The sequence below is a fragment of the Magallana gigas genome, chromosome 4 (genome assembly GCF_963853765.1).
Source record: "Magallana gigas chromosome 4, xbMagGiga1.1, whole genome shotgun sequence".
Classification (NCBI taxonomy): domain Eukaryota; kingdom Metazoa; phylum Mollusca; class Bivalvia; order Ostreida; family Ostreidae; genus Magallana; species Magallana gigas.
In genome coordinates, this window is record NC_088856.1 from 57,055,949 (window position 1) to 57,076,697 (window position 20,749).

General features: G+C 36.0%; 2 protein-coding genes across 2 annotated transcripts in view; both read left to right on the forward strand.

The window, feature by feature from the left end:
- Window positions 1–20,749, forward strand: part of LOC105328313 (protocadherin Fat 4) — a 235,002-nt gene that overhangs the window by 9,411 nt on the left and 204,842 nt on the right. The window lies entirely within an intron of this gene.
- On the forward strand, window positions 7,568–13,046 carry LOC105339834 (thyrotropin-releasing hormone receptor). Its single transcript, XM_011445598.4, has 2 exons — window positions 7,568–7,711; window positions 11,408–13,046. The coding sequence occupies exon 2, from the start codon at window positions 11,447–11,449 to the stop codon at window positions 12,758–12,760; it is 1,314 nt and encodes a 437-aa protein (XP_011443900.2). The 5' UTR covers window positions 7,568–7,711; window positions 11,408–11,446; the 3' UTR covers window positions 12,761–13,046.

The window sequence follows — 20,749 nt, forward strand, 5'->3', positions numbered from 1 at the left end:
GTAAATAAGTTGTAATGTATAAGTATTTTTTGGATTAGGTTGGATTAGTTTGTTTATTTTTGATTTCGTGTTTTTAGATACCACGAATTATTTTAGGCCGGCACATATATAGGGACAGTGTCAAATGCGGAACGAGAACGACTGTTTGGGGTTAAACTTGAACAGGTACGGCTAGATTGAGTGTGTGGACATCCCTGCTCTATCTAATCTTCGTGTTATCTAACCTACGATACAGAGTGTGCGGTCATCCCTGCTGTGTGTCGCTTCAATACAAGTGTGCGGCCATCCCTGCTTGTAATGGTGGTGGTTGCGGCGGAGCACTAGTGTGTGGTCATCCCTGCTGGTGTTCTGGCCTCTCTAGCGCAAGTGTGCGGCACTCCCTGCTTGCGTTAGGTTCGTTGTTGGCGCAAGTGTGCGGTCATCCCTGCTTGCGTTAACGTTGGTATCTGTTCAGTTGCGTAGGTGTGCGGTCATCCCTGCCTGCGTAACGTTGAGTCCCTATATATGTGCAGGAGCGGTGATTAAAGTCTGCACTTGTAAATATTGGCAGCAATCAGGGCTATCCGATTCTATCTCGGGTACGGGCCCGCGGGGATCACAGGCAGTGACCCCCTTGCACGTTACATAAAATTTGGTGGCAGCGGTGGGATACCCTAGAATTGCTGCAGAGAGGGAAAATGGACGACATTGACAAAGAGATAACCTTTCTACGGGAGAAGATTGCGGAGATGCGGGAGCGCAGTGACATGAAGACCCCAGTGCATGAAAGACGCGCTCTGATCAGAGGTTTTGAAGGGAACACCATGCGCAAAGACGAGGAATACCTCTGCTAATGAAACATATGCAAACCCGCGCAGCAACGAGATGTTTCCTGACTATTTTGAGCTGTACAGTGCACCAAATAGGAAGACGAGTCATTTGCCAGACGAATACAACACTTGGTCTTTGCACAGAGCTGATGCGTTTTGGAAGTCTCGGGAAAGGTTCACACGCCCCGAGATAAGTAGTACACTGGAAGATGCCTACGAATCGCAAAATTCCATTATACCAGCTACTTATGATGGCAGTGGTCAATGGATCGATTACCATGCGCACTTTGAAGCTTGTTCTGAAATAAATGGTTGGAGTTACGCTACCAAAGGTCTCTACTTGGCAGCTTCCCTCCGAGGCAGTGCACAAGGATGTCTTGGCAATATCCCAAAGGGTGAAAAACCAGACTACGAAACACTTGTGTTAGCTTTGGAAGATAGATTTGCTCCACCAAGTCAAGCAGAGCTCTACAGAGTGCAAATGCGAGAGCGTCGTCAGAGAGCTGGTGAAACTTTTTCAGAACTGGGACAGGCCATTCAGAGACTTGCAAACATGGCAAACCCAACTGCCACTTTTGAATTCAGAGATATGTTAGCCAGAGATCACTTTGTGGACGCGCTGGACAATCCTGAGATGCGCATCCGTATAAAACAATCCCGACCGAGAAGCTTGAACGATGCAGTGAAGCTAGCTGTTGAATTGGAGGCGCACCGAAGAGCAGAGAGGAAATGCTATGCACGCCATCTCAATGTTGAGCCCTCATCTGATAAGCTAGTGGAACTGGTAAAAGCGCTGTCTGCTAAGATCGAGTCTCTCCAGACGGATTTGAGGGATATACAACTTCAACGCAGCAAGGATAATGCACAGAATACTGCCTCATCATCAAAACGTAGGTTATGCTATTTTTGCAGAAAACCGGGACACCTGCGGAGAGATTGCGTAGCGAGAAAGCAAAGCAAGTCCAAGCAATTAAGAAGGCGGCGTAGAAGTAGAACAGAAAACCAGACTTGTAAAAGTGTTTCCAGTTACAGTGGAAAGAAGGCTGGTCAACATGATGAACCCCTGAACGGAGATGTAGCACAGCAACTTGTTGAAGACTGTTCCAATGGATGCTACCGCGTAGGTACTGTAGAGTCTGTGCCAAACTCCACCGACAGAGAAATGGTTAAGGACCAAGTTCGTTGCGAGAAGATTATTGCAAACAGCTCCAGTGTTACGGTTGGCAGAACCCTAAAGTCAGCTGAAGGCAAAGAAAGGACCCCGAGTGGAAGTTGGCCAGAAGATGCAAGAATGGTCGCAGGCGCAAAGGCATGGAAAGAGGATCTCCTGGTATTCGCTGTAGAAGAGGCAAAAAAAATTCGTCCGAACAGTTGAGACCCCACGGTGTCGTGGCAGATGGCAGCAGATTGCAGGCATCGGATAATATGCCTGGTGAAGTCACAATGCTGGGAATTCCTGACTTGAGAGAGAGTCAGATGTTCCACAAGAGGTGGAAGACGTCTAGTGCAAGACGGAAAGTTGAAGTGTGTAGCTAGAGGTGATACAATGCAATTTGTGTCTGTCAGCTGCAGTTGTGCTGTGTGCACGTGGTCCAGGAGAGAAAGGGCCAGCTTTTTTTTTTCTTATAGTTTTATTTTTGGGAGGAGTATTTTTTTAATTGGGATATAACTTCACCTTTTTGTGAAGTAGGGGTTTTGATTTTTGTTTTGCGAGGACGCAAAATTCTGAGGTGGGGGTAGTGAAGCGGGCAGCTTATCATTGTATTTTTTTAGCAAGAGTTATTCCCCTTTGATTTATTGATTTTTGATGATTTAATTAATGTTACCAATAATGACCAATGAGTTTGCTTATTATTTTTATACAATAATAAATATTTAATGTAAATAAGTTGTAATGTATAAGTATTTTTTGGATTAGGTTGGATTAGTTTGTTTATTTTTGATTTCGTGTTTTTAGATACCACGAATTATTTTAGGCCGGCACATATATAGGGACAGTGTCAAATGCGGAACGAGAACGACTGTTTGGGGTTAAACTTGAACAGGTACGACTAGATTGAGTGTGTGGACATCCCTGCTCTATCTAATCTTCGTGTTATCTAACCTACGATACAGAGTGTGCGGTCATCCCTGCTGTGTGTCGCATCAATACAAGTGTGCGGTCATCCCTGCTTGTATTGGTGGTGGTTGCGGCGGAGCACTAGTGTGTGGTCATCCCTGCTGGTGTTCTGGCCTTTCTAGCGCAAGTGTGCGGCACTCCCTGCTTGCGTTAGGTTGAACTGTTGGCGTAAGTGTGCGGTCATCCCTGCTTGCGTTAACGTTGGTACCTGTTCAGTTGCGTAGGTGTGCGGTCATCCCTGCCTGCGTAACGTTGAGTCCCTATATATGTGCAGGAGCGGTGATTAAAGTCTGCACTTGTAAATATTGGCAGCAATCAGGGCTATCCGATTCTATCTCGGGTACGGGCCCGCGGGGATCACAGGCAGTGACCCCCTTGCACGTTACATTAGGTCCAAACACTGTTTCACTTTCGGTTTGCCAGAGTAACTGCATAGGAGAGTTGATTAAAATCAACTCCCAAAAATGACTGTTTAGTGTTTAACTTTGAAAAAAAAAATGTGAAAATTTGAACTTTAATGCACTTTCTTCTTTTCTCTCTTCTTTAATCTACTTTCTTCTAGTGGCAAATTTCACATTCAAATAAAATGTTCTCCCTAATTTTCTAAAGTCACCTGACTATTTTATAACTGTCGCGATAATTTTTAATGATATTTCCTTTAACTTTTCAACGAAATACGTGTCCTAGTGCCAACACTGTATACGAAATCCATAGCACGTAAGAAAGAACACTGATTGTGAGCATGACATTAAATTGTGGATCTTATTTGGAATTTCAGTTCGTATTTTCAATATCTTTCCATGCAATAAAGAAGATCAATATCATAATTAACATTAATAAATACCCTGGGTTTTCAATGAAAAATATGGTCCATGAAGAAAAAAAATTTCCATAACGTTGAAAAATTGGGCGAGGTATTCCGAGTGACTTCCGAAAGGAGAAAGACGTCAACATTCCCCATTATAAAACTCCGTAGGAGATCTGTTTTCGTTCTGTGAATTTTTTTCCGTGTGAAAACTGACAATGTTATAACAAAGATATCTTGGATATTTTATCTTTCATCGATTTCAATTATGCCTCTTTCCTAGGTGTGAGTATTTTTATTAAAATCGTCCAAAATGTGACAGAAACAATAACCTTGGACAGACTATAGAACATAGTACGCAAATTTTAAAATCAAATTGGGGAGGGTGTCATCCGTAGGGGAACTTTTAAATTAATGCTTACGTAGTACTCTCAGAATGCTTGTTTCTACATTGTTTCCCTCTTTCCGAATAATTTTTACATACTATGTATTAAAAAGAACGAATTATATTATATGTTGCAATTGACAAACTAGAACAGAAAACACACCGGTATTCTCTTAGATTAATCATATTACTTAATTCTATCTCAAAAATAGAAAATATTTGTTTGCCTCTTCTACGCTTGTGGGTAGGAAGCTGACATCTACATGTAAAACAGGGACCGTGCACAGCCTATAGACATGAGTGAAATATGTTCTTCATGAAAGTGTGGACCAATAACATCGGAAGATGCCTTAGTCTATAGACTACTATGTAATAACTAAAGAATTGCCCCATGGTATGTAAGCGAACTGGTCAATAAAATTATAAACAATAAAATGCTTTCTTTAATGATGCATGCGGGTTATGAAGGTAGCGATCGTTGCAGAAAAATTGACAGTTAGTGGGATATGTTGTTTTTTTCTGCAATGATCGCTACCTTCATAACCTGCATGAATAAGTGCGAGTTATGTATGTGAGAGAGAGAGAGAGAGAGAGAGAGAGAGAGAGAGAGAGAGAGCGCAAATGCCTATATGAATTATAACTTTAACACTGTGTCGGAAAATTATGCCAGTGCCAAGGTGGCATTTTCACACCCGTCTAAGCTGCATGTATCAAAAATTCAAATATGCCATGTGAAAGACCACTACTTAAAGAGTTTTTATAAATGCATCTCACCTGTCAGGTGAGATATTTACCTTTAAAACATAAATTCCTACAGGAAAATAATTTTGTACGAAAAACATGTCTGTCCAAAGCATTTATGTTTAGGTTCTGAAGTTTGGAGATCACACAAGGCTTATGATATTGACAAAGTTTTTATGAAATCTTGTAAGCGTTTGTTAGGAGTGGAATCAAATTGTAATAATGCTATGGTTTACATTTTTGGATGTATCCCATTGAGGTCTTTAAGAATTATTAGAATAATATAGTACTGATTTAGAGTACTTGGAACCACAAACTGTATTTCAAAATCCTGCTATGTAAACCTTACTTTTGACTGTAAAACCAAAAGGTCATGCCCCAATTGGGCAGCATTTATTAGGTCAGAATTGTATTAGTATTGGTCTTGGTGAATTATGGGAACACCAAGAATAGTATCACCTTGTGTCCCAAAAACATTTTCCAATTATAAAGAAAAGAAAAATACTAGTAGATGTTTATTGTCAGGAATTGTTTGCTGTTATCAATAATTCTCCAAAATGTTATATTTTTTCACATTTGATAGATAATTTTTGCATGCAGTCTTATTTATTTAAACCTATACCTCAGAAATTTAGCAGAAATTTAAAATCCCATTCATTAGCAAACGAGTCTGGAATATATAAAAACATTGCAAAAAATGAAAGACGATGTACTTTTTGTTATCACAACGACATTAAAGATGTTTTTCACTTTGTGTTAAAATGTCCACTTCACAATTCATTTAGATCAAGATAAATTAAGAATGATTATGTTAAAAAAACCATCTGTGGTTATTTAGTTTAAGCATTACCAAAGAGTTGTGTAACTTGGAAAATATTTTTACTATGCAACTATGTTCAGAAATTTATTGCTCTAGCTAAAATTAAAAATTTTTTCTTTATTCCAACTGTTAAATCATATTTTCAGTATCATATATATCTAAGAATCTCACAATATTTCATATGATGTAATTATATATAAAAGTTATATGTTGTTCTCCACAGCGAGATTGCACGCTAGTTAGCGCTCTGCAGAGATTCTCTGAAGCCTACTGGCTTCGCATTGATATATTTTGCGTGCCTCGAATTTGTGTAGGCCTACATGTACAATGCTGATGAGCTTAAAAATTGAATTAAATAAATAATTCTATACTTTTTAAGGCACTTCGTCACAAGATAGTGATCAAAAAGTTTAGTTAATATAGGGCTTGTGAACCGCAACTCATCAGTTCAAATCTGCCTGGGGCATTTGTTAACCTTTGCGGAATTAAATTTTTGAAAATAAAATTTTTTATCCAAAATTGTACACATTTTTTTCTTTTTAACTTCAATATCTCTTATCCATCTACTCTATATCACACTCAAGTAATTTTCTGCTGATTTGAGAAACTTTTTCAAGGTAAAGTGGGCCACCTTAAATAAAAAAAAATCTTTAGTCAGATCATATCAGAATCAAATTCCAAGCATGGGATACTTTTTCTGTAGGATTTTTAATTTAAAGGAAAGAGGCATACAAAGAATGACTGCTTTTATAAGGTTTAAAACAAGATATAAGATTGTTGTAAAAATCCCACCATAGTACATGTTCTTGCATACATATCTGGCAAAGTGTTTTTTTTATTATATATACATGTACTTAGTGATGAGGTCAGTGCTGAAGTGGCGTCACTGCGTGTGTCAGACGAGTCGGTGCATCTTGTTACCAAAATCTCATCTAACAAAAATTCAAAGCACCCACTACTCTTATAAAACTAGAAAAACAACTTTATTTCTATTTTACAACGATCAGTGGCATCAGAAGCAAATTGAAGGAGGTGGGGGGGGGGCTAGATTTATTAAAAAAAATCTTGACAAGCAAAAACAAGGAAGCCCACTTGCCTGAGCGGGCACCTGTCAAACAAACCCTGTTACATACAGCCACTGTTATTCACGGGGATCGAACTTGGGTCGAAGCGCGGTGAAAAGCAAGTGTATTGTCTACTGCGCCACTTGGACATCCAGTAAAAGTAGATCAGATTATAAAATTTATGATGGTACAAAAGAATAATTCTTTCAGTGTACAGTACATGAACATACATCCGAAGCTGACGACGACCCACCAATAAGTGTGTTTGAAGAGATCTTGACGGAGGTACATGCGTCTGTTACCGGTCACATCTAAATATATCAAGCCTCTATGTACTGTAACCAGAACTATTACAGGTTGATTGCTCGAGTCCTATTTTAAGCCGGGTACCAAACTGTGATTCAAGGCTGCTTTTGGACAATTATCGTTTGATGATTTTGTCATTTTTTTTACCAATAACGTAGTAATCTTTTTCGCACCCGTACCGCTCACAACCGTACAATAAAGGGCAGCCAGGGCTATAATTAGGAATAAAGTATGTACATGTACGGACATTTACCTACATAATCCCACTCCTGTCCTATATTTTAAAGATTGGCAAAATTTAGACAATATGAAAAAAAAATGGTTGGATGGTATAATTGTACAGGTATAGAAATGAGAAGATATTATATACCTGTAATTATGTGCTAAAAGCCTTATTGCATTGAAAACGTTCCTCTAGCTGCTCTGACCTAGTTTGGAAGTTGGCGATAATTGGTAGACGTGATGGAGCTCCATTATCCCCGTAGACCAGATCTTGTTTCCATGGCAACGATTCTTCGTTAGGCAACTTTCAAGTAAAAATTAACACATTCTGAGTGTAGATTTCTCTGTTCACCAGATGAAGATCGGCGCCGAAAATATCAAGAGCGAAGGCCCTACGTCCTAAATCTGTGTTCTGTTAGCTGGTGTTGGACCTGAATCAGGTAAAAAACTTCTCACACGCGTATGAATTATGTCTGCCTATGATCTTTCCTTTCTTTTAAAGTAGAATCCATGTGAGTAATAGTATAGAGAAATCCTTCAACTAACGTGAAAAAATTTCTATATATTATTCATCACATGGATTCTACTTTGCAAGATTAATTATAACCATGATTCTCAAAATTTAACGATGAAGGGTAAACGGAAAATTAGTAGTGCCAGGTTGCCTTTTCTTTATTTCACGGAAAAGATCGTGGGATTTTCAATGTAATGCCCCTGCTTCATTTTCAACTCAGTTTATATATTAATGAGATTTTTTTAATTCTTTAGTCTTTAATTATTAGTTGTTTTGTTTTCTTTCTTTTTTTTAAGTGGGGGGGGGGGGGATGATAATCCTTACTGTTTTATCAATTAACGCTAAATGAGCTTAGATTGAAAATTAACTCTTTTTCAGTTTTATCTATAACTTTTCTTCTTTTTTTCCTGTACTGACGGTAACGCTATATTATATTTTATTAACTTTTAGTTAGTGTCTGTGAATGAAAGGAAATGAATGGAAACTTTTAATTACTCACTAATATGCGTTTGGTATCTATCGTATGAAACAAACTATATTATGTCCTTGTTTAATCAAAGATTTCATAATTGTTTCGTCCATTAATTTTCCAAAAATTATATTTCAAAGAAAAATCATTTTTGGCATTTTCGTCCTTTTTTCTTGTTTTTTTTTTAAAGCAAAGACAATAAATAAATGAATAAATAAAAATAAAATGAAATAAAGAAATCAGTCATTTCTAGAACCAAATGATCAATTACAAATTAAAAAATCGTAAATATAATGTTATCTTGTTTTTTATGCTCGATTTCATTTTTCCTAAAATTTTACTGCTTACAAGTTCAACTTGATTCGGAATTAAATTAAAAAAAGTCAAGGCACTCTTTGCATTTAATGCACATACAACATGTAATAAGACCAGAAGGGGCATTATTTTTGGAAATATCTGTACATAAAACTGTGAAATGGATGATTAAAAAAATAAAATCCTCACTGGATGGAAATCCTCGGCACTATTTTTGTTGGCGACCGCGGCCATATCGAGCATGATGCCATATATGCGCGCGCATATATACATGTAGTTACCGTGAACTACTTTTGTTATGCTATAACTACCTAATAAGAAGTTATATTTAAGTCCCTCCAGGAAGCATTTTTCCTTTTTTTTTTTTGGAGATCTAAACGTAATAATTTCTTTTAAATTTTCCACTTCATTCTTCTTGCTTAAGGGCATTTAATCTGGTCGATTTAGAGTACTGACGGGTCGATCGCGCTCCCATTTTTAATACATTTTTTCCTATATCTTTATCAATACGGAGCTCTCTTCCCAAGGATATCAATAAATACATATACTGTCCGAAAATGGCCACGCTCATCCGGCCTTCTTTAATAGGATGACAATTAAGGTGGAATAACACACCCGGAAAAAGTCAATCAAATTAACAGTAGTTTTTTTTTTAATTATGAAAGATATAATGATAAATAAACTGTACATATGTCAAATAAGCGAAAATTTTGCAGTTTGGGGATAAAAAAAATGAACATTTAAAAATTCAATTCAGTAAGTAACAACAAAATCCCCTGCGGGATTTGAACTCGGGATGTACGGATCACAAGCCCGACACTTCATCCACTCGACTTTGGAGTAAGTTACATGCTGTCGTCGATAAAATCCTTTTAATTAAGAAAACGAACTGTCGCTTCGATCAGAGGTACAATGTAAGCCATTTTGTGATGGTATATTATTCCACTTTAATTCAACACTTATTAAAATAAAGCTTTATGTAATTAACTGAAGGAGGGCTGGTGTTCTACGAATTACTAGTATAATATGCCTTAAAAATTTAAGTATAATATTTTTAATCATTAACTATCATTTAAAATACTCACATTGTACCGTTTCTAGGGTCACACACGACACACATTTATCTAATGTTATACTTATAAAACGTTGTACAGCAGTATATATACACTTGTACGTGTAGCATGCCCACACGTGTTCAGCCAAATTTTAGGAATAACCATAAACCCTTTTCCATGGTTTATTTTGCAAATTCCAATTTACATGGGGTCTTTCGCTAGATATTTTTTCTCTCCTAAGAAGAAGAATGTGGGATTGCAAAATCGCATCACCTCCTCTCAATATTCGACAAGTGCATGTGGATATATAGTTTAATCATAAACTATAATCCAAACTATTTAATATCACTAATTAAACTAAACAAAAAAACTACTTTGGAGAGGGGTGGGAGGAATACAATTATATCCTTATATACACGTTTTATTGTCATCTGAGAATGATGCGCCATTTTCCCGCGGTTTTCTACATGTACCGTAACATTTGGAGCCATAACCAATTATTAAGTAAATACAAATTCCAAATATTTGAAAAAGTTCCCCCAGCACGCGTAAAAATGTCTGTATATTAAGAGGAAGGCAAGTCCAATATGCACCCAATTTCACAGCAATTGTTTTATAATTAAGCTGCTTTGTATTCTATTTTTGATATTCGTCATAACTATTAAGATGTTAATTATAAAATTATGTTGGAATTTTGTGTTACGGGGGATGAAAAGTCGAAGCATGAATTAAGCGTTGTGTCTATTCTTATGTCATTTGCTAAAAAAAAAACACCACATATTTTTATATATATTTTTTGTAGATCTAGACCTTTCCACAATTTAAATAAAAAAGTTATGTTTCCTTTATTCGTTCATTCACTCGTCCAATCGCTTATATCAGACACAACCGTTGGGTACTCACTTATTCTATAAAAGAGAAAAAAAAGTTCTAAAACTCAAACCAGCTCTATTCAGCCTAAATATGACATATTGCTAGCAAAAAATGCCCCCCCTCCAAAAAAAAAAAAAAAATTACAAAGCACAGAAAAAAATCGATTCAATTGTTACAGAGAGATAGCCTTTTCCGGTCTATCCATTCAAATGAAAAAATTCCACTGTCGAATTTTGTAATGTGGCATTTGTTTCACCAATGACCTGTTTACAACCTTCCTGGTCCGGATTCAAATTAATTCTAAACCAGTGTCATTGTTCATCTCTACAAAAACTGTAAAATATACACTCTATTTATTACATTATATGCAATTCATGCTCATTTAATATCTTGCTTAAAGAATTCTTTTCGCCAATACCTTGACGCTTTTCTGATTAATGAATTTAGCTGAATATATACAAAATGTATTGATGTATGCACGTTTTATAGGAAGTTGCAAATGTAGAACATGCGCGGATCTTTTTCTTGGGGGGGGGGGGGGGGGGTTCAAGGGGTCCAGACCCCCCCCCCCCCCCCCCCCAAGAAAAAAATTCAAATTTCATTAAATTACATAATAAATTACCATAAATATGCCTCGGATCCCCCCTCCCAGGAAAACTCAAATAACCGTCGGACCCCCCCCCCGAAAAATTTTGTGGATCCGCGCATTAGTTCTCTTATTTTTATCAGTTTATCTGACATCTAGTTATACATGTATATTAAATAAAGCTTATTAAGTGGAATACGCGGGGATGAGCATACAGTAGTGAACATTATAGAATTAATTTTAACATATCGTTTCAAATGTTAACTGGATAAAATTTCTAGTATAAAATATTTATTATATCTTTCTTCTGAATGTCCTTGATAGGTAACCTAGTGGCAACCAAACATCACCAACTGATGCAAGATGGCGTCATCCCTCGCAGATGGACAGACAAACTCTTCTCTCGTGGCTCTATCTAACTCCACGAACTCTCTCCCAACCGACCCCGTTCAGAGCGGGCTTCTGATCTTCGTCAAGAACGCTAACCGCTACATACTCCCGGTTATAATTGCCATCGGTTTTATAGGTAACGTCATTTCCTTTCTGGTGTTCCGCTTCACTGCTCTCAAGAAGATATCCACTTCGGTTTATCTGGCGGCGCTTGCTTTCTCGGACACTGGGTTCCTGCTCTGTGTCTGGATCGTGTGGTTCGACAACATGGACATGCATTTCTTCCACACCAACGGAGTGTGTCAGATCGTGGTCTACTTGACGTTCGTTTTCAGTTTCACCTCTGTCTGGTTCGTAAACGCCTTCACGATGGAAATGTACATTTCCGTTTTCCATCCTTCCAAAGCCTCGAAAGTCTGCCGTCCAGTCTACGCCCGAATCGTCGTTGTCGGTATATCAACGTTCGCAGGAATCTTCTACGCCTTTTCTCTCTGGACGGCCAGCGTTGTAACGTTTGATGGCGGCCAGAAATGTCTCTTCAGACAAAACGCGGAAACGACCATGATTTTGTCAATCCTGGACACTTTCCTGACTCTGCTCATCCCGTTCCTGATGATCATCTTCATGATCACGCGGCTCCTGGTGGACGTCTCCAGCCTCTACAAGCGTCAGGAGGCTCCAAGCGAGTATGTGGGAGGACACAGCCGCACGGACACCGCGACGGACAGCCTAGCCGGAGACGAGCCGCTGTCCAACAGCGAGTCCCCGACACGGAATCAGTCCAACGAGGACCAGGGGAACCGCGCGCAGTCCAAACTGAAACAGATGTTGCTAGTGGTTGTCATGGTCTTCCTCGTAATGAATCTCCCCAGCCACGCCATCCGTGTTCAGTCCTTTGTCCGCTCTTTGGTGGACCCCACCTACAGGACCGACGCCGCCGAGGCGCTCTGGCAGCAGCTGTTCCAAATACTCTACTACCTGAACTTCGGCGTCAACTTCATCCTGTACAGCTTATGCGCCAAGAGCTTCCGGGTCTGCCTGATGCGACTTCCGTCCGAGCTCTGTCAGACAAACTGCCGATGTGTCCGAGTCAAATGGACACGTCTGATGAGTGTTCTGACGAAAAGTAAGGACATCGACGAAAACGAGAGGCGCGCGCAGGAACACTCACGCCTGGTAGACATCCATCTCTCCGCCATGCATCTCTCTCAGATTCCGTCTTTTGACAGCGAGTACGTATGTAAATCGCCCCCGTGCCTTTTGAGCCCGGATAGTACAGCAGTGTAGAATTTTTTGAAAGACGGAAGTTGATAAAACTCTATCTTTTTGTCCACGATCTTGAAGCAAATTCAAGTAATACGCACGGGGCGTCATACATATGGCGACATGGAATCCAGTTCACTTCGTGAGAAGATTAAAGTTCAACTTATTCGCCATTTCACGAATACTCAAGCCATCAGAATTTTTGGTGTCGGATGGCAGAAATTGAACGAGCATAAGATACAACTTAGGTTTGAAATCTTACATTGTTTGCATCAATTTCATGTACAATGTACCTTTATCAATCAAAAACAGTTACTGGGAAATCCCGCCTCGTACGGAGCAAAAAAGATTTATTATTTATGCTACTTTTCGATTTTTTCTTATTTTTAATCCATTTAATTATGAATAAATTAACTTTTTTTACTTATTTTTTTATTGATAATATTTTTACTAATGGTGATTATATTCCTGTTGATATCTCCAATTGTCAACTATAAATTGTAAAATTCCAATTGTCAGCTACAAATTGTAAATTCCAAAATTCCAACAGTTACTGTCAACTACAAATTAAAAAAAGTCCAATTGCCAACTAAAAATTCCAATTGTCAACTACAAATTGTAAAATTCCAATTGTCAACTACAAATTGTAAAATTCCAATTGTCAACTGCAAATTGTAAAATTCCAATTGTCAACTACAAATTGTAAATTCCAAAATTCCAATTGTCAACTACAAATTAAAAAAGTCCAATTACCAACTAAAAATTCCAATTGTCAACTACAAATTGTAAAATTCCAATTGTCAGCTACAAATTGTAGAATTCCAAAAGTCCAATTGTCAGCTACAAATTGTAAAATTCCAATTGTCAACTACAAATTGTAAAATTCCAATTGTCAACTACAAATTGTAAAATTCCAATTGTCAACTACAAATTGTAAATTCCAAAATTCCAATTCTCAGCTACAAATTAAAAAAGTCCAATTGCCAACTACAAATTCTAATTGTCAACTACAAATTGTAAAATTCCAATTGTCAGCTACAAATTGTAGAATTCCAGTTGTCAGTTTCAAATTGTAGAAGAAATCGTCTTCTGTGTATTCGTCCAGTTGCAATAAGTTTATTATTGGACAGTACAAGTCCGGATATTGGACACTGATAATTGTTACATATATCATTTATATATCACCGATATATTTAGTAATATATGTGAGTACATGTACTTCTCAACTTGTACATAGATGTTTCTTTAATAGAAAGTTACATGTATATGAATTGTGTACAATATATTTATTTTTTACATGTACAAGTTAAAGTGTAAATAGATGTATTTATTGTATTCTAATTACAACAATGTGTTTATATGTAATTATTTTTTCATGTTCGAAAGTAAATTCACACAATAACATGGTCCATTTGTTTTTTTCAATTTTCACTGGTTAGAAGAATATGCGTTTATTTCAAAACACAAACAAATGTCATTGGTCATACACATTGACATTCTGTTTCTGACATGTTTACAGGAAAGAAAACATATTTCGTGTAATGTGATGATGGCATCATTTCTTCATTCGGATGTTCTCGGCACATATCTAGATCTGATCCTTCTTTTGAATTATCATCAGGGTACCTTCATATCGTTTGGAATACGAAATCCTCTTAGATTTTGTACTTAAACCTGCAACAGACACATGGCATGCGGGGGGGGGGGGGGGGGGGGGGGGGCTGGGCCCGCCACTTTTTCTCGCAGCAGACATTTTTTTTTTTTTATTTACATATAAAAAAGTAAAATAACATGGAATTGGCCCCCCACTTTATTTGTTTGGGAGCAGGTAAAAAATAGAATGGAAAGGAAGGAAAATAACAGTGAAATTGATGTTATATGAAGTTTTACATGAAGGTACGCTATGCCCCCCCCCCCCCACCCGGATTAGGATTTTCATGATTTTGAGAAGTTGCATTTTTTTTGTTTTTGCCCTCCCCCCCCTTTTCAAAAACGATGCTACGTGCCTGTGCAAATTTAAGAAAAATAAAATTTTATTTACATATAAAAAAGTAAAATAACATGGAATTGGCCCCCCACTTTATTTGTTTGGGAGCAGGTAAAAAATAGAATGGAAAAGAAGGAAAATAACAGTGAAATTGATGTTATATGAAGTTTTACATGTAGGTACGCTATGCCCCCCCCCCCCCCCCCCCGGATTAGGATTTTCATGATTTAGAGAAGTTGCCTTTTTTTTGTTTTTGCCCCCCCCCCCTATCAAAAACGATGCTACGTGCCTGTGCAAATTTAAGGAAAAGAGTGAAGAAAGGGGGGGGGGGGGGGGGGTTTCGAAGTAAAATCTTCGAATTTTCATACTAGTGAATGAAAATCATTTGATCAAATGGGTATTTAAAGATATCGAAAGATTTAAGTGATTAAACAAAATCCGATGCATAAACAGTTTGGAACAGACTGTACATGTTGACATATATAAATATCGAATGGTTATGCTAGTTCTCTTAAAGGACTGCGAGCGATAGCATTGTCTACCGCCTAACTAAAAGTCATTTTTTGAAAATTGTCTAATTAAAGTTATTTTTTTATAATAATGTAAACATTCATGTATATTTTTATTAAATATAAATGATTTGGTCAAACAAAGAGAGATAACATTGTATTGTGGGTTAAAATAGCTTATTTCATGATAGAAAATAACGGAAAACGGAAATGTTTTTAAAACACCCCCCCCCCCCCCCCCCGTGAAACAAAAACTCCTTTTGAGGGGTTTTATACATTGTTATTTAGCATATTTAAAAGGGTTTGTTGTTTCACGGGGGGGGGGGGGGCATATGTCTACAGACCGGAATACATTCCAAAAAAGAATTTTGCTTTGTAAATTTTCGAAAAATAATTAACAGATATGAATTAAAATGAAATTTTACTTTAATATCTAACGTCAACGTGATTATTAAGTTTTTATGCACATCGGCAGCTGAATAATATTTTCATCGGCCGCTAAAAGTATATTTTCCTCACTCATAGAGACCGATTTCGATGGAATTTTTTAGACCACCCGTAAGGAAAACTATTGTTTAAAAATTATTAATTTGACTACAAATTTTATTTTGATATAAATCAATTCGGATTTGATCACACTTTTTAGTAGATAAATCTGTTTTTGAATGTCTGACAGAAATTCAGAAATATTTGGATGCAAAATGTAGGCGGGAAACGGGCGTTAACGTTCACAGTTCTTTAACTGCACAAATTATCTATTGAAAGGATTTTATCGCTGGCAACATGTAATTTACTCCATAGCCGAATGGATAAAGTGTCGGAGTTGTCATCCATACATTCCGAGTTCGAATCCTGCAGGGGATTTTGTTGTTACTTACTGAATTGAATATTTTTATCCCCAATTTATCATTATATCTTTCATAATCAAATAAATTACTGTTCATTCGAGTGAATTTTTCCAGGTGTGTTAATCCACCTTAAATAGTCATATCGTAGTCGATGATTGGTTAAATCAAAGTTTGAAATGAATCACCAATGACGCACCTATTCCGACTGTACACCTCCCAGGTATTACCGTTCTGGATCAGCACCTAATTAGCAAAAACAATCTTTATCAAAAGGGAATTTAAGAAAGTTTGAACACTTGTCAAAAATGAAAGTAATTGTATTCTAAAAGAAAGTAAACAATGAGAGACACCCTTTCCCCTTTGCACATAAGAATAAAGAAAAGGGGACGGGGGGGGGGGTTAATTTTGGTAGTTATTTTAAATTTATTCATTAGGTTATATTTTGTACATATTTTTGAAGATTATTTTTAATATTATGATACGTTTATTCGTATAAGTATACGTAAATTCGTGGCCAATGACCCTATCAATACAAAATATTAGTAGAAATTGCCGTTCAATTAATATTTAATTTTATGGATAAACTTGGATTGTAAATAAAAGAGTGTAGCTGTCTTGCTTAGGTTTAGAACAGATGATTGATGAAATAAGTACAAATCAATTTCAAAATAATTTAGAATTTTGGATATCTTCAAACAGAGTTTAATGTCATAGCTTACAAGTTCGCCAAACACGCATATATCGACATTCGATAGACAATTTCTTTTTACAATCTTAAGATGGCAAACACATAGACAACATAATAGTCTATGTACTAATTTTACAATGAGAAACACATTTAAAATATGACTATAATAATGTATTTCATATCAATTTCCTTGAGAAACAGTGCTTCTGAATACATTACATCAAATAAAAATTAGAATTTATCGATTATTTTCAAGTACTACGTTTTGTCAGCGGTGATTATTTGTCCTTACGTCCTAACACTGTTTTACTTTCGGTTTGCCATAGTAACTGCATGGGAGAGTTGATTAAAATCAACTCCCAAAAATATGCACACGTTACATAGGACCATTGCTGTAGTTGAAGAAATCTTGTTAGTTGATTTGAAAAAATACATCAATTGGTCATAATATAATGGCCGACAGTGCAACAGACATGTTCACGTGATATTGCTGTTTGACATAACTGCCCAAATTCATATCTACCCAAAGTCACAATTGGGCTGCGTTCAAGATCGTAGCTGTTACGTAGGGCTACGTAGTTTAACTGTAAGCTAGCCTGGTCGCTACGTAGATATTCGTAGCCTAAATATTTTATGCTAAGCATCAATTTCAAGATGGCCACCTTAGTTACCACTTTGTCACAAATATGAAATTTAATTACTTAGTGATATTTTGTTCATCCCTTAAGTTATTATGAATTTTAACATGTATATTACCGCTTGAAATAAACAAATTATGTCGATGTAATTAGTCTTTAGTTGAATATTTCCAACTTCAAATCTGAGACCTAACGGCTAACCTAGCGGTCCGTTCTACAGACCTAGATATCTACGACCCAGCCGCTAGGCTAGCAACTGCAATCTTGAACGCAGCCCTGTTGTTAAAATGGCTCTATTTCTCGGAATGAACAAGTCCTGCCATGCTTCCTGTATTTCCCTTTTTAAGATTACATATTCATTCTTCCTCTATCGCGAAACCACGTCGACATTACAGTAAACATTTATGACTCGTTGTTTGCGAAATAAAGTCGCAGATAAAAATTGATTTACAGTATTCGCTACACGTAATATAGATGACCCGACCATATGGTGGACATGCTTGAAAGATTTGCTTTTCAATTGTAGGGAGTTGTGAGATAACGACCTACGTTATGAGACTTTCGCGTGGGTCCATTGTCTTAACACCAGAGGAAGGCAATCATCCTAAAGCAGACATATATAATTATCCAATAATAAAACTCGAAGCTACGGATATTGGAGAAACAGACCCACCCGGACCACTAGCTATCGATATTAAGTATAAAGCGCGGATTCAATTAATTGTCTTCTTATTAAAAGACACATCAGTTTTCTCGTAAACACCTGTTTTTCCAGGTGCAGAACCTCATATCCCGTCTCCATCAACTATATAATTACGAATTTTCTTTTTTTTTCTTTTTTTTTCAACCTTTTATTGTCCCATCACTTAATATAAAGCAATATAATTGGTGCCAGGGTTGGGGCCCTGTGATCACCAAGTACTAAGTTACATACAGTTATATATAAATATATAAACTTGTACACTTTCGTGAGAGGTTTTTCTCTTTAACATTTATACATCATTCATCCAAACACATGCATATGAAAATATGTAGACAACTATAATTTTACGTTAGTATTGATTTTGCAATAGATAATTGTATTACATCATCTGCAACTGCATAAAAAATAAATATCCTTTTTCTTAAAACATTATCAGGTTCCATCGCTTATTAAAACTTTCCACGTCACCATTTTTTTTATAAATATGTTTCTCACAGTGAAAGTAATAAACAATTTCCTCTTTGACCCTTTCAAATGAGGGTTTACAATTCTTGCTCCTACTTCTATAAATATGTTTTTTAATTATGCATATTATTAAATTGAATATATTGTAATACTTATAGTATTTTCCTAACAAAACATCAACTTTGTTTAGAGATATATCTATTCCAAACTGTTCTTTGAACCAAATCAATGCATTTTCCCAAATATTTTCAACAAATTCACATTCCCAGAAAAGATGACACAGTGTTTCTGGATATATCTTACAAAAACTACATAAATTTGTATTGGTAATGCCAATTTTACATAAGAATGTATTCGTTGCTAAGATTCTATGTATAATTCTATAATTGAACCACCTTAATTGTATATCATTGGTTATCTTAAAAAAACAAAATATTTTGTTTTTTCCACCAGGAGTTGTCAACATTTAAGTTTAAAATATTTTCCCATTTGATTTCACTTTTTGGCTTTCTGTACTTCTGATTAATAAAAACATCATAGAAATCTCTACCACCTTGTTTGCTTTTTGTAATCAATTGTAAGAATTTTGGGAAAAAAGGTTGACTTCTTTGAATATTATCATAGTCATAATTCAAATGTAATTTTCTAATACAATCAATTACTCCAAAAAATAATGTAAAAGGTGTTTTTAAGTCAAACTTTGTACAAAATTCATGATATCCTAGCAAGGTTCCGTCCGTATTGTAAAAATCAAAAACAAACTGAATACCCTTTTTTAACCATGATCTATAACAAACACTTTTGTTGTTTATACATATATCTTGATTATACCATACTGGACTTAAAACAGATGTCAGATTATCAATGCATAGCCTCAAGTCTGATAAAGCTGAGAAAACATCAATCCAAAAAGCATTCTTGACATCTTTCTTAAACTTTCTATAAAAATATACACCATATATAGCTAGATAACTTATATCTGGAATTAAATCCTTTATTAAATCCTTCCATTGTGAACTACAGGAATTATCAAAATATCTGCGAATCCATGTGATTTTTAAACTTTTACAAAAAGAGTCAAGACATGTCATTCTCATGCCACTGTATTCATAACTTTGGCATATAATGTTTTTAGCTACCCTTGCTGTTTTGTTATTCCATATATAATTAAACAATAAATTCTCAATTTCTTTGAGTTTTTCTTTAGATGGGCTTGGCAGAGTCATCAATAAATGACTGAATTTGGGTATAAGCAAAGTCTTCACTACTGTTATGCGGCCTGCAGTAGTTAAAATCCTTCTTGACCATGATGATATTAATTTCTTAACTGATTCAATTTTTGGTAAAAAATTTAAATCAAACATAGTATTTGTATCTAAGTCTATGCAATATGTAACACCTAAGACTGTAAATGGTTCCTGTGACCACATAAGGTTTTTGTATTTTTCATATAAATTATTGCCAGTATAAGCAGTAGATCCAATCTTTATACATTGTGTTCTATCATAGTTTGGTTTCAATCCAGAAAATTTGGAATACTGGTTGACTAAAGATAAAGTTGACCTGATGGAGTCCTCTGACCCATCCATGAATAAGACTGTATCATCAGCATATTGTAATAATTTGTATTCCTTATCTTCAATAACAATTCCCTTAATTAGATTATTATTTCTAATCATTATACCCATTATTTCTGCGCAAAGTAAGAACAAGTATGGTGAAATTGGGTCCCCTTGTCTACAACCTCGTCCCATATGAAAAAAATCAGAAAAAATACCATTTTGAATAACACATAATTTAGGCTCTTTAAACAAAATCTTTATCCACTTTATAAAATTCTCACCAAAATTAAAAAAATGCAATACTTTGTAAATAAATTTCCAAGAGATAGAATCAAATGCTTTTTCAAAATCGACCAGAAGAATAAGACCAGGATTATTATATTCCTTACAATAGTGCATAATGTCATACAATAATCTAGAGTTTTCACCTATGTATCTACCAGCAAGAAAGCCCTGTAGCAACCTCTAATGATACAACGTCCACTAATGATATAATGTTGCATTAGTGGTCAGGATGTTGACCACTAATGATATAATTTTATCATTAACGAACATGCTATCAATTACAAAATGTAAGGACGATAATGTATTGTATTTTAGGTCCTGTTTAAAA